Source organism: Oryctolagus cuniculus, unplaced genomic scaffold (assembly GCF_964237555.1).
Source record: "Oryctolagus cuniculus unplaced genomic scaffold, mOryCun1.1 SCAFFOLD_77, whole genome shotgun sequence".
NCBI lineage: Eukaryota > Metazoa > Chordata > Mammalia > Lagomorpha > Leporidae > Oryctolagus > Oryctolagus cuniculus.
The window spans coordinates 283,299-295,936 of NW_027208393.1; the positions used below are offsets into that span (position 1 = coordinate 283,299).

The window sequence follows — 12,638 nt, forward strand, 5'->3', positions numbered from 1 at the left end:
GAATGAACCCTGGGATGTATGTCATATACCTGTGTGTTTATCTATTCAAATATCCCCAAGATATCAAGCATTACAGTTATTAAAAATATATCTTGGGTCCACTGTCTGAAATGATGACACCCTATATAGGCACTGCTTCATGTACTAACTGCTACACTTCTTTCTTTTTTTTTTTAAGATTTATTTACTTATTTGAAAGGTAGAAATACAGAGAGGCAGAAACAGAGAAAAAGAGGTCTTCCATCCAGTGATTCACTCTCCAGATAGCTGTAATGAATGGAGCTGAGCTGATCCGAAGCCAGGAGCTAGGAACTCTCTCTGGATCTCCCACTCAAGGGTAGCTGCCTGATGACTTGGGCCATCTTCTGTTTTTCCAGTCAGAGAGCAGGATCAGAAGTGGAGCAGCCAGGACTCAAACTGGCATCCATATGGGATGCTGGTACTGTAGGTGGTGGCTTTACCTGCTACACCACAGTGCCAGCCCCTTCTGCACTTCTGATCTAGTTCCCTGCTAATAGGCCTAAGAATGCAGTGAAAGATGACACAAAGCTTTGGGCCTCTGCACCCTTGTGGAAGACCCAGATGGAGTTCAAGCCTCCTGCTTCAATCTGTCCCAGACCTAGCCATCACTGATAGATTCTGTGTGTGTGTTTGTGTGTATGTTTGTAATTCTGCCTTTCAAATATATATATGTATGTATGTAAATATATATATAGTACATCAAGCTACTGCCTAAAAAAAAAAAAGAAAACACTCAAAATCAATGGCTCCCCTTGTGGCACAGTGGGTTAACCCACCAGCTGTGGTGCTGGAGTCCCATATCAGAGTGCTAGATTAAATTCTGAATGATTGACATTTTGCCCAGTTCCCTGCTGTTCCACCTGGGAAAGCAGCAGAAAATGGCCCAAATACTTGAGTCTCTGACACTCATGTGTGAGATCCAGCTAGTATTCCTGTCTGATGGCTTCAGCTAAGTCCATCTTGGGTGTTGTCATCATGTGAGATGTGAACCAATGGATGAAAGTTCTCTATCAATATGCCTTTCAAATAAATCATTAAAAATAAAAGAATAAAATCCATAAATATTTAAGCTTAATGCTAGAAAGCATTTGATTAAATTCAGCATCTAAGCTTTAAAGAAACTGTTAGAAGAGAAGTAAAATATCAGAATTTTTTATTATAATCAAAATTGTCTCTGAGGAGCCCATAACAATCAGTATCATTAAGATAAGACAATGAAAGCTCTTTTCCTGGGAGTTTACTCTGACAAAGCTACCTCCTTCCATTCTATTTCTGCAACATTGTACTAGAAGTGTAGTCAGGAAAAGGAAACAACAAAATGGAAGCATTAGATAAATGGATCAAATATTAAACAACAAAATTTTATTTTGTTTTTAGAAAACTTTTCTTTAATAAATACAAATTTTGAAAATGTACAATTTGGGACATGCTCAAGCTGACTTGCCCCAAATGGTAGAGTTAGAAACATACCAGGGGACTCCAATTTAATCCCATCAAGGTGGCATGTACCAATGCCATCTCACCAGTCCAAGTGATCAATTTCAGTTCACAATTGAGCATAATGAAAGGACTAAGAGTCAAAGGAAGCACATAAACAAGTCTAGTACCTGCTAATACTAACTGATAGAATAAATAAAGGGGAGAGTGATCCAACATGGAAAGTGAGATACTCAGCAGACTCATAGAATGGCGGATGTCCTAAACAGCACTCTGGCCTCAGAATCAGCCCTAAAGGCATTCCAATATGGCTGAAAATCCCATGAGAGTATTTCAGGCATGGAAAGCCCAAGACACTCTGGCAAAAAAAAAAAAAAAAAAAAAAAAAAAAAACACCTAAATGAAAGATCTCTGTGAGTGAGATCCCAGTGGAAAGAACAGGTCTTCAAAGAAGGAGGTACCTTTCTCTGAAGGGAGGAGAGAACCTCCACTTTGACTATGACCTTGTCTAAACAAGATAAGAGTCAGAGAACTCAAGGGGCTTCCATAGCCTTGGAAACTCATGACTGGAGCATAGGGAGATTACTGATGCCATAAACAGGAGTGTCAATTGGTAAAGTCAACAACAGGAGTCACTGTGCACTTACTCCTCATGTAGGATCTCTGTCCTTAATGTGCTGTACATTGAGACTTAATGCTATAACGAGTACTCAAACAGTATATTTCACTTTGTGTTTCTATGGGGGTGCAAACTGTTGAAATCTTTACTTAATGTATACTAAACTGATCTTCTGTAAAAAAAAAAAAAAAGAAGAAATTATCAATTCCCAACTTGACTCTCACTGGGATTAAACATGACAATAGGTCTGATCTGATTTCATCATCATTTAAAAAATCATCTATTATTTTTCACTTTATGTTTGTGTGGGAGAAAACTGTTGAAATCTTTACTTAATATATGCTAAACTGATCTTCTGTATATAAAGAGAATCGAAAATGAATCCTCATGTGAATGGAAGGGGAGAGGGAGTAGGAAAGGGGAGGGATGCAGGTGGGAGAGATGATATGGGGGGGAAGCCATTGTAATCCATAAGCCGTACTTTGGAAATTTATATTCATTAAATAAAAGTTAAAAAAAATAGTGAAAAAAAATTTTGAAAATACAACTTGTGGATTATAGCAGTTTTTCTTCCCATCACCACCCTCCCACCTGCAAAACATCCCATCTCCTACTCCTTCTCCCATCCCATTCTTCATTAAGATTCATTTTTAATTATCTTTATATACAGAAGGTCAACTTAGTATATACTAAGGAAAGATTTCAACAGATTGCACCCACACAGACACACAAAGTGTAAAGTATTGTTTGAATACTAGTTTTACCATTAATTCACATAGTACAAAACATCAAGGACACAGATCTTACATGGGAAGTAAGTGCAGGGTGACTCCTGTTGTTGATTTAACAATTGGCACTCTTATTTATGATGTCAGTTATCACCGAGCCTCTTGTCATGAGCTGCCAAGGCTATGGAAATCTCTTGAGTTCACAAACTCTGACCTTATTTAGACAAGGCCATAATCAAAGTGGAAGTTTCCTCCTCCCTTCAGAGAATGGTACCTCCTTTTTTGATGGTCCCCTCTTTCCACAGGCATCTCACTCACAGAGATCGTTCATTTAGGTCATTTTTTTGCCAGAGTGTCTTGGCTTTCCATGCCTGAGAAACTCTCATGGGCTTTTTAGCAAGATCTGAATGCCTTAAGGGCTGATTCTGAGGCCAGAGTGCTGTTTAGGGCATTGGTGATTCTAGGAGTCTGCTGTGTATCTTGCTTCCCATGTTGGATCATTCTCTCCTTTTTAATTTTTTCAATTATTTTTAGCAGGCACTGATCTTATTTATGTGATCCCTTTGACAAATAATCCTATCTTTATGATCAATTATGAACTTAAACTGATCACTTTGACTAGTAAGATGGCATTGGTACCTGCCAACTTAATGGGATTTGGAGCCCCATGGCATTTTTCTAGCTCTACCATTAGGGGTAAGTCCGAGTGAGCATGTGCAAAAATGTACCTCTCCTCCCTCTCTTATTCCCACTCTTATTTTTGACAAGGATCAATTTTCAGTTGAATTTAAACACCTAAGAATAATTGTATGTTAATTAAAGAGTTCAACCAATGGTATTAAGTAGAAAAAGGAAATACTAAAAAGAATAAAATAGTAAGCTACTCCTCAACAGTCAGGACAAGGGCTGATCAAGTCATTGTTTCTCATCATGTCAGTTTCACTTCTACAGGCTTCCTTTTAGGTGCTCAGTTAGTTGTCACAGATCAGGGAGAACATATGATATTTGTCCCTTTGGGACTGGCTTATTTTACTCAGCATGATGTTTTCCAGATTCATCCATTTTGTTGCAAATGATCAGATTTTTTAAAAATTGCTGTGCAGTGTTCTATAGAGTGCATATCCCATAATTTATTTATCCAGTCTTCTGCTGATGGGCATTTAGGTTGATTCCATGTCTTAGCTATTGTGAATTGAGCTGCAGTAAACACTGAGGTACAAATAGCTCTTTTATTTACCAATTTAATTTCCTTTAGGTAAATTCCAAGGAGTGGGATGGCTGGGTTGTGTGGTAGGGCTATATTCAGATTTCTGAGGAATCTCCAAACTGTCTTACATAATGGCTTTACCAGTTCACCTTCCCACCAACCATAGATTAGTGTGCCTTTTTTCCCACATCCTCACCAGCATCTGTTGTTCGTTGATGTCTGTATGAAAGCCTTTCTAACTGGGGCAAGGTGAAACCTCATTGTGGTTTTGATTTGCATTTCCCTGATGGCTAGTGATCCTGAACATTTTTTCATGTGTTTGTTGGCCATTTGGATTTCCTCTTTTGAAAAATGTCTGCTTAGATCCTTGGCCCATCTCTTAAGTGGGTTGTTTGTTTTGTTTTTGTGGAGTTTTTTGATCTCTTTATAGATTCAGGTTATTAATCTTTTATCAGTTGCATAATTTGCAAACATTTTTTCCCATTCTGTTTGTTGCCTCTTTAATTTTCTGACTGTTTCTTTTGCGGTACAGAAACTTCTCAATTTGCTGTAATCCCAATTGTTAATTTTAGCATTTTTTTAACAGTGTAACTGGCTTAATTTTTAAGTTTTATTTTGAATTTACCTTTCAAAATGTACCTAGGTATTATATGCAAGAAATGCTTTTATATAATAGGTTGTCCCCTGGATTACTTATTACACAAAACTCCACTGGTACTACACATTTCAAGTGTTTTTGAATCATAGAACCTAAGAATTTGTGAAAACCAAAAGGAATCTTTAAGACTGGAGGAACTCTACAACAGCTCAACTTTGGGCTTGATTGGAGATGGGAGAAGGGGTGTTCCTGTACTGCATTTCACATCTCTCAAAAATAGGAAGTGTTTTAGCAGCTTAAAGCTTTTTCAGTTATATTATAAAACTCATTACACACTAGGATTTCCTCTGAAATATAGTTTACATCCCAATCAGTCATTACATACACTGGCACTTCAGCACAGGGGCAAACTAAAAACATTTCAGACCTTTAAAATTAGGCCATAGTATAAAAAACAATCCATGGTCTTACATTCAGCAAGTTCATACCAAAATACTCTTTGTAAGATAAAAGCCAAGAAAACTTGACATATGCTACAAGATTACATGTATTTACATGGCTCTTTCTTCCCTAGTGAAGGTTCACATTATACAGTTCCCCACTTTAAGCAAGCTTTGCAGGGATGTTAAGGTCACTGACAGAATAGCTTGTGCAGTGCTATAATACAAAATATGTATTTGAAAGCTATTGAGTGACCATCAAATACTGTTCCTATAAAAAATGGTTTGGATGCATTCATTAGCAGACACCTATCGAACTGCAGTTAAAGAAGGCTGATGGGTAAACTTGTGCCCTTCCCATTCACCACTGCATAATCCACTGAACTGTAACTTATTAAGGAAAATTCACATTTTCTTTTGGCAGTGCATTGGGTTGTTGACATTACTAGTTTGTTTCTAGAACATAAACTTTCAAAGGTTCAACTAGTTTTTGATCCTTGTGTTAGGTGATTAATTTGATTCACTGACCTTAAGCAGCTCACTACTGATCCATGAATGATAATCATAACTACTTTCCCCCAACAGACAATAGAAAACTTATTTCTTTTGCCCTCCCCTAAATCTAAACGAATGAGAATCCAAACTTGAATGGTTTCACCTCAAAGTTACTCAATTGAGGACACTTAGTAGGAATTACAATTATTTAGTTATCTTAAGTTGCACTGATACTACCATTATATCACAGTGCACACAAAACAAATGAGATATATGCTTATACTAATCAGTTTTACACAAATAAACTCCCTAGTCAAATTTGTTTCAGGCCAATTTAAACATTAGCACTTAACAGTTTTATACCTGTACTTTAAGTAAGGTTTTAAGTTGAAATGTCATTATTTCTTTATCTGAAGGATTAAAGGAAACAGGACCCCAGTGGCTAGGTGGTTTGGGAACACTCGGGGATGGCGGCTCACTGAGTTTGGCTCCAGCATAGTTCTGATTGGCTTGTGGCTTAAAAAGTAAGCTAGGACTTGACAAGTTCGCGTTCCAGTTTTGATTATTTGGGAAGTTTTTGTTCTTCTCTCCGTTTTGCATGGCTTGCCATGTGGCTGCTGATGAGTTGCAACCATGTCCTCTTTCTTTTTTCTTATGAACAATCTTCATCTGGGAATTCTGATCCCTGGTCTTCTGTCTGTTAAGCTGCTGTTGGTTCTTACTATTTCTAGACTGAGGGGCTGGAATGTTATACCTCTCTCCACCACCCATCTTCAGCTTCTTTGTCACCTTTCGGTCTGCTGCCCAGAGTGCAGGGTTCCCACTGCCTGGCCTCTTCCTTGCTGCCGCGCCTAGCTTTCTGGCTGATCCTCTCCTTTGTCTCAGGACAGAGGTGTTCATGGGCCAGTCTGCCGAGTTCAGCCTAGGAGCTGAGGCCAACATCTGAGTGTCCTCAGCACACAAGCGTGAGAAGTCCGACTTCACGCTCGGAACTACGGCGGCCACTGCCTCTCGACATAGAGGCCTCCCTCCCTTTCCAGGGAGGGACGAAAGCAGAGATCAAACAACCTGCAAGCACCGACCAGCTAGCAGCCGACCGCCTGGTGTCTCCAACCGATGTCCACCTCCTGCCTCTACCGACCAATTTTAGCATTGACTGCCTGTGCGTCTAGGGTTTTTCCCAAGAAGTCTGCCTGTGCCTATATCTTGCAGGGTTTCTCCCATGTTCTCTAATAATTTGATGGTGTCAGGTAGTAAGGTTAGATCTTTAATCTAAGTTGAGTGGATTTTTGTGTAAGGTGTAAGGTGTGGTTTTGCTTCATACTTCTGCATGTGGAAATCCAGTTTTCCTAGCACAATTTGTTGAACAAACTGTCCTTGCTCCAGGAATTGGTTTTAGCTCCTTGATCAAATATAAGTTGACTGTACATGTTTGGATTGATTTCTGGTGTTTCTATTCTGTTCCACTGGTCTATCCATGTGTTCCTGTAAAAGTACCATGCTGTTTTGATTACAACTGCCCTGTAGTATGTCATGAAATCTGGTATTGTGATGCCTCCAGCTCTGTTTTTGTGTACAAGATTGCTTTAGCTATTCGAGGTCTCCTGTGCCTCCATATGAATTTCAGCATCATTTTTTTCCAGATCTGAGAACAATGTCTTTGGTATCTTGATTGGGATTGCATTGAATCTATAAATTGCTTTTGGGAGAATGGACATTTTGAAGATATTGATTCTTCTAATCCATGAACAGGAAAGATTTTTTTCATCTTTTGGTATCCTCTTCTATTTCTTTCTTTAAAGTTTTGTTAATTCTCATCATAGAGATCTTTGACATCTATGGTTAAGTTTATTCCAAGGTATTTGATTGTTTTTGTAGCTATTGTGAATGGGATTGATCTTAGAAGTTCTTTCACAGCCATGGCATTGCCTGTGTATACAAAGGCTGTTGATTTTTGTGCACTGATTTTATATCCTGCAACTTTGCCAAACTCTTCTATGAGTTCCAATAGTCTCTTAGTAGAGTTCTTTGGATCTCCTAAAGAAGCATATTGTCTGCAAAGACAGATAGTTTGAGTTCTTCCTTCCCAATTTGTATCCCTGTAATTTCTTTTTCTTGCCAAATGGCTCTGGCAAAAACTTCCAGTACTATATTGAATAGCAATGGTGAGAGTGGGCATTGCTGTCTGGTACCGGATCTCAGTGTGTTGTGTTCCCAATTGCCCAGATAGAAAGAACCAGTGAGACTCACCGTAATGCAAAGAATGAAGGGACTTTATTTGTAGGTCCAGCATGCTGGGGCCCCAGCCTCCCATGCAATGCAGTGCTGGGAGACCAAGACCCCCTTCTCTTTGTTCTCAGGGTTTTATAGTTCCCAGGCAAACAAGTATTACATCTGCATTCCTTCCTTCCCCTGGGCTTGCAGGAGCAAGGGCGGCCCACCTTATTGGTTGCCTCCACCTGGTCCTGCAGACAGGACCAAGGACTGCCCGGTGTCAGGTTTCATCTTCTCATACCAGGGGCATCCTGGGCCTAGTCAGTTTTTTTGTCTTGTGAGAAGCCTGTCATGGCATGGCTCTGGCCTCTCACAAGTGGAAATGCTTCCAACCTTTCCCCATTCGCTATGATACTGCCTGTGGGTTTTTCATCAATTGCCTTGATTGTATTGAGGAATGTCCCTTCTACACCCAATTAAACAACAAAATTTTCAATATATGTGGTTGACTCTACAATCTACAGAGGTAATCCAAAACAAACTATAAACTGACAAGAGAATTAAGTGATATTAGTGAGTATAAGATCAATATATATCAAGTGGCTTTCCATGTAGCAGCAGGAAAAAATAGAAAGCCATTTTAAAGGACAAAATACAGACTAGAAAACTTCTATAGAGTATCTTTAAATATTTTTCAAATCATTAAAAAAGCAAAATGACCTAAAACAAAATTAAGTCAAAAAATGAAGAAAATGAAAAGCTCAGAATTCATTAAATTTTGAGTAAATTTCATCTCTTGTAAAGGAGTTTATTGGAAGCTCCAGGTCATAAGATGCCAGCAGAATCACAGACATTGGAGGGTGGGAGAGATCTCCACTCTCATGTGGTTGAGTCATCATGAAGGTGACAGCAGCCCCTGCTCTTAGGAGAGCGAGGCCCAAGGAGGGTGAGCACCTCCAGACCTGAGCCCAGTACTCAACCCTCACTACCCCCACCAGCCACAGCCTGGATGAATGGCACCCCTTTTCCCCAACTGTCACAGAAATCTAGTAGGTGTGACTCTGATTGGCTGCATCTTCTCTGACATGATGCCTTCTCATTGGCTCAGCAAACTGTCCAATCAGACACACTGGATCAACAATGAAGAGCAACATGGGTTCTTTTTCTTCATGCTGCTAAATACAGCTTCTCCAGTCTGCTGCTTATAGTGGTTCCACGAGGCTCATTCTTTGTCATGTGTGAAGTTCTCTCACTACAAAAACCATCAGAAGGATGCCTGGAATCTGGAATATGGTGAGTTTGTGGGATTAGTTGCCTCCTGCTTGCAAGATGGTATCTGGCAGCCGGCGCCGCAGCTCACTAGGCTAATCCTCTGCCTAGCGGCGCCGGCACACCGGGTTCTAGTCCCGGTTGGGGTGCCGGATTCTGTCCTGGTTGCCCCTCTTCCAGGCCAGCTCTCTGCTGTGGCCAGGGAGTTCAGTGGAGGATGGCCCAGGTGCTTGGGCCCTGCACCCCATGAGAGACCAGGAAAAGCCCCTGGCTACTGGCTCCTGCCATCTGATCAGTGCGGTGCACCGGCCACAGCACACCGGCCATGGTGGCCATTGGAGGGTGAACCAATGGCAAAGGAAGACCTTTCTCTCTGTCTCTCTCTCTCACTGTCCACTCTGCCTAACAAAAAAAAAAAAAAAAAAAAAAAAAAAAAAAAAAAAAAAAAAAAAGATGGTATCTGGCATGGGACACATGGGACACTGGATATCTTCTCATTCCTGAATGTGGTGACTTTGGCTCAGCCCTAGAGCTCTGTATTTTTCCAAATTGTGTGGTTAGGATGCACAGGTTCTCAGGGAGAATCCAGATTTCATGCATGAAATTTGGGGGACAACCCATGATTTGTGGGATCCCCTGTCCCTTGTTTTTCCTCCTGGATAATGTAATTCCCCTCAGTTAGGAAACAGGTCACTAAATCCACAATGCAGTCCTCTTGCCACAGCTCTTCCTAAGGGAGTGAGGCTCTCATATTGTGGTTGCTGGGTATGAGCTGACCCTGGGGCAGAGAGCTGGATTAGAAGTGGAGCAGCCAGGTCTCAAACTGGTGCTCATATGGGATGCCGGCGCTTCAGGCCAGGGCATTAACCTGCTGTGCCACAGCACCGGCCCCTGTACTGTTTGCTTTTTAAAAATTGTAAAAGACAATGGACTTTTTTGTTTACATAAATCATTGATATAAGACAAACCATTTTAGACTACTTTAGAATAATTTGAAATTCTTTGCTCTTATTTTAAAGGCTTTTTAGGATTATTTCAAAATGCAAATTAAGGAACCAATAGATAGGGAAGAGAAAAATGAGAATGATAATGTGTCTTGGCACCCAAGATGTGTTCCAAATAACAAAGAGGTAGCTTTGGGATCCACAAGAGAGAAGGCCCACACTTCCAGGAACAAAAAGTGCTTGCCAAGGTCCCGCGTGCACCTAAAGGTCAACCAATGAGGATCAGAAGCACCTCAACCTTTAACCCCCATGCCCTGTATCTATAAAAGGAGCCCTCCCAACCTCTGAAGCGTGACTTCCCTGGCCCCCACTCTGTTGGAACTGGTGAACCTTGCCCAGGAGGGGAATCCCAATAAATGCCTGTAAACTGATTCATTTGGCTAGGAAGATTTCTTACACACTGGACACCTTGCACAAAGAATGCAAGTGATCTTTGTCCTAACATGACATAAAACTGGTGTTTGGCAAGGAGAGAGAGGAACAAAGCAGAACAAATAACTTAAGGAATATAAGGGAATATAAGAATGTTACAGATTTGTAGCAGATAACTTTGTGTGAGGTTGCTTTGGCTGAGATTAGAAGGAAATTATTTCTATGAGTTTCTCATGTTATATAAGTACAAAGACAGAACTATGGATTTGGGCAACATGCTAAAGCAATAAAGTTATTTAGTTACAGGTATATATATATATATGTATATATATTTATCTGTAAAAAGATACATATATGTGTATATGTATGTATATATATATCTGTAATAAGTCATATATATACTTTATATATATATGTATATATATATACACATATAAGTCTTAATGTTTCATTTTGAAATCTATTTTTAATGCAATTTCCCTTTTAGTAATTTCTACTTAATTGCTGATTTTCTTTGTCAAATTTCTAGGCATCTCCTGTAAGTTATTTCTTCCTCCTTGGTTCTGACTGTTGTGACCTGACATTAAAACTATTTTATTTAGAAACCTAAGGTTATGCCTACTTCACTAGGATAACTTGATTCTTCTGTCTTTTTGTTAGGTAAGAAGTCAGAAATTAACCTATGTGTGTGACAAGGGCCTAAGGAAAGGGACATCTACAGCAGTCCAGCATTCGCATTTCAAAGTCACCCAATAACATTGCAGGTGCTGTCCAGTATCTGCACTGCAAAGTCCTGCCCTCAGACCCTGATAACCTTCCAGGGGGCCCTGCCCCTTCTACCTGGCCTGATAAGCATCCTTCCTCTAAGGCAGGCACCCTAGAGAGAAACCCCTTGGCTAAGCTAGCCAGGCTGCCCCTGTCTGACTTCAGTGGGAAACTCAGAAAGGAATTTTTTGTATTTACACCCAAGAAGTCCTTTGTTCTGGAGAAGAAGGAGACAGCAAAAAGGTGGAAAGGCAAGACCCAGCCCCTTAAAAGCCCCAGCCTAAATGTGAACTAGGCACTCTCTCTGGTTTGTCTGGAGAGGTGCCCATCTGTTCTTACGGACATCCCAACCCTAATAAACTTTGCTACTTTGCTTTCCACTGCTCTCTGTCTCACACCTGAGTTCTTTCTTGCACAAATACAAGGACCCTTAGCTTCTTCTCCAGGGGCATTTCCTTAATGTGTTTAATTTTTCCCATGTAATCAGACAATTCCTTCAGCTTTTGTTTCTAAGGGTATTTTTCTATTGAAGGCGTTCATGTTCTTCAATAATATTTTTAGATAGGAAGATAGAAGTTAGCCTATGTCTGTGAAAGCAGCCATGGGAAACAAAACACGTGCCCTGCAGAAGTTATGCAGTAGTCTTAGAAGCATGTGCAGGCCAGCAGCACCAGTCAAACAGAACCTGAAGGGGGCAGTGGGAATGAAAAGAAGGACAAGGATCAGAGAATGGAGCCAAGACAAGGCTCCTTTATTCCAGTGTCTCAGCGATATTTATACATAACCAGCTATAGGTCAAGGCAACACAGAGGATAACACCATACACAAGCAACTTATCGGGCTTTCTGCAACACAGTCATAACATAGTTAATTTTAGCAGAATGTTCTTGTTTGATCATTCTCCTTCAACATGGGAGTACATGACTTTTTTATCCCAGGAATTCCACAAGCCAAGACGGACCTTGACTTGTCGATGACTTCTTTATGGGCTGCCTATAGAAGCAGGCCTTGGGAAACAGCCCAATATTTCATACTACAAAGTCCTGCCTTATCCCAATAACTTCATAGGTGGTTCTAGTCTTCCCCTCCAATAAACACACACCTGGAAAACACTGTTTGCTTGGTGCAAAGAAGGCTACTGAGTCTGATAACATTACCTAATTTTGTACCTGGGAAATCTTTTGTCTAGGAGAGGAGTGTGTGTGTGTGTGTGTGTGTGTGTAGAAACAGTGAGAAGTAGACACCCAGCTCTTAGAAATCCCATTATTGACCAGTGCCACAGCTCACTAGGCTAATCCTCCACCTGCGGCACCAGCACCCCAGGTTCTAGTCCCAGTCGGGGCACCAGATTCTGTCCCAGTTGCTCCTCTTCCAGTCCAGCTCTCTGCTGTGGCCTGGGAAGGCAGTGGAGAATGGCCCAAGTGTTTGGGTCCTGCACCCACATGGGAGACCAGGAGGAAGCATCTGGC

At 40.7% G+C, this 12,638-nt stretch overlaps 1 protein-coding gene across 1 annotated transcript; it reads right to left on the bottom strand.

Annotated features, from left to right (window-relative positions):
- Positions 1-5,826: 5,826 nt before the first annotated feature.
- LOC138848414 (proline-rich nuclear receptor coactivator 2-like) lies at positions 5,827-6,394 on the bottom strand. The gene has a single exon (XM_070067889.1). The coding sequence runs from the start codon at positions 6,314-6,316 to the stop codon at positions 5,903-5,905; it is 414 nt and encodes a 137-aa protein (XP_069923990.1). The 5' UTR covers positions 6,317-6,394; the 3' UTR covers positions 5,827-5,902.
- Positions 6,395-12,638: the final 6,244 nt, after the last annotated feature.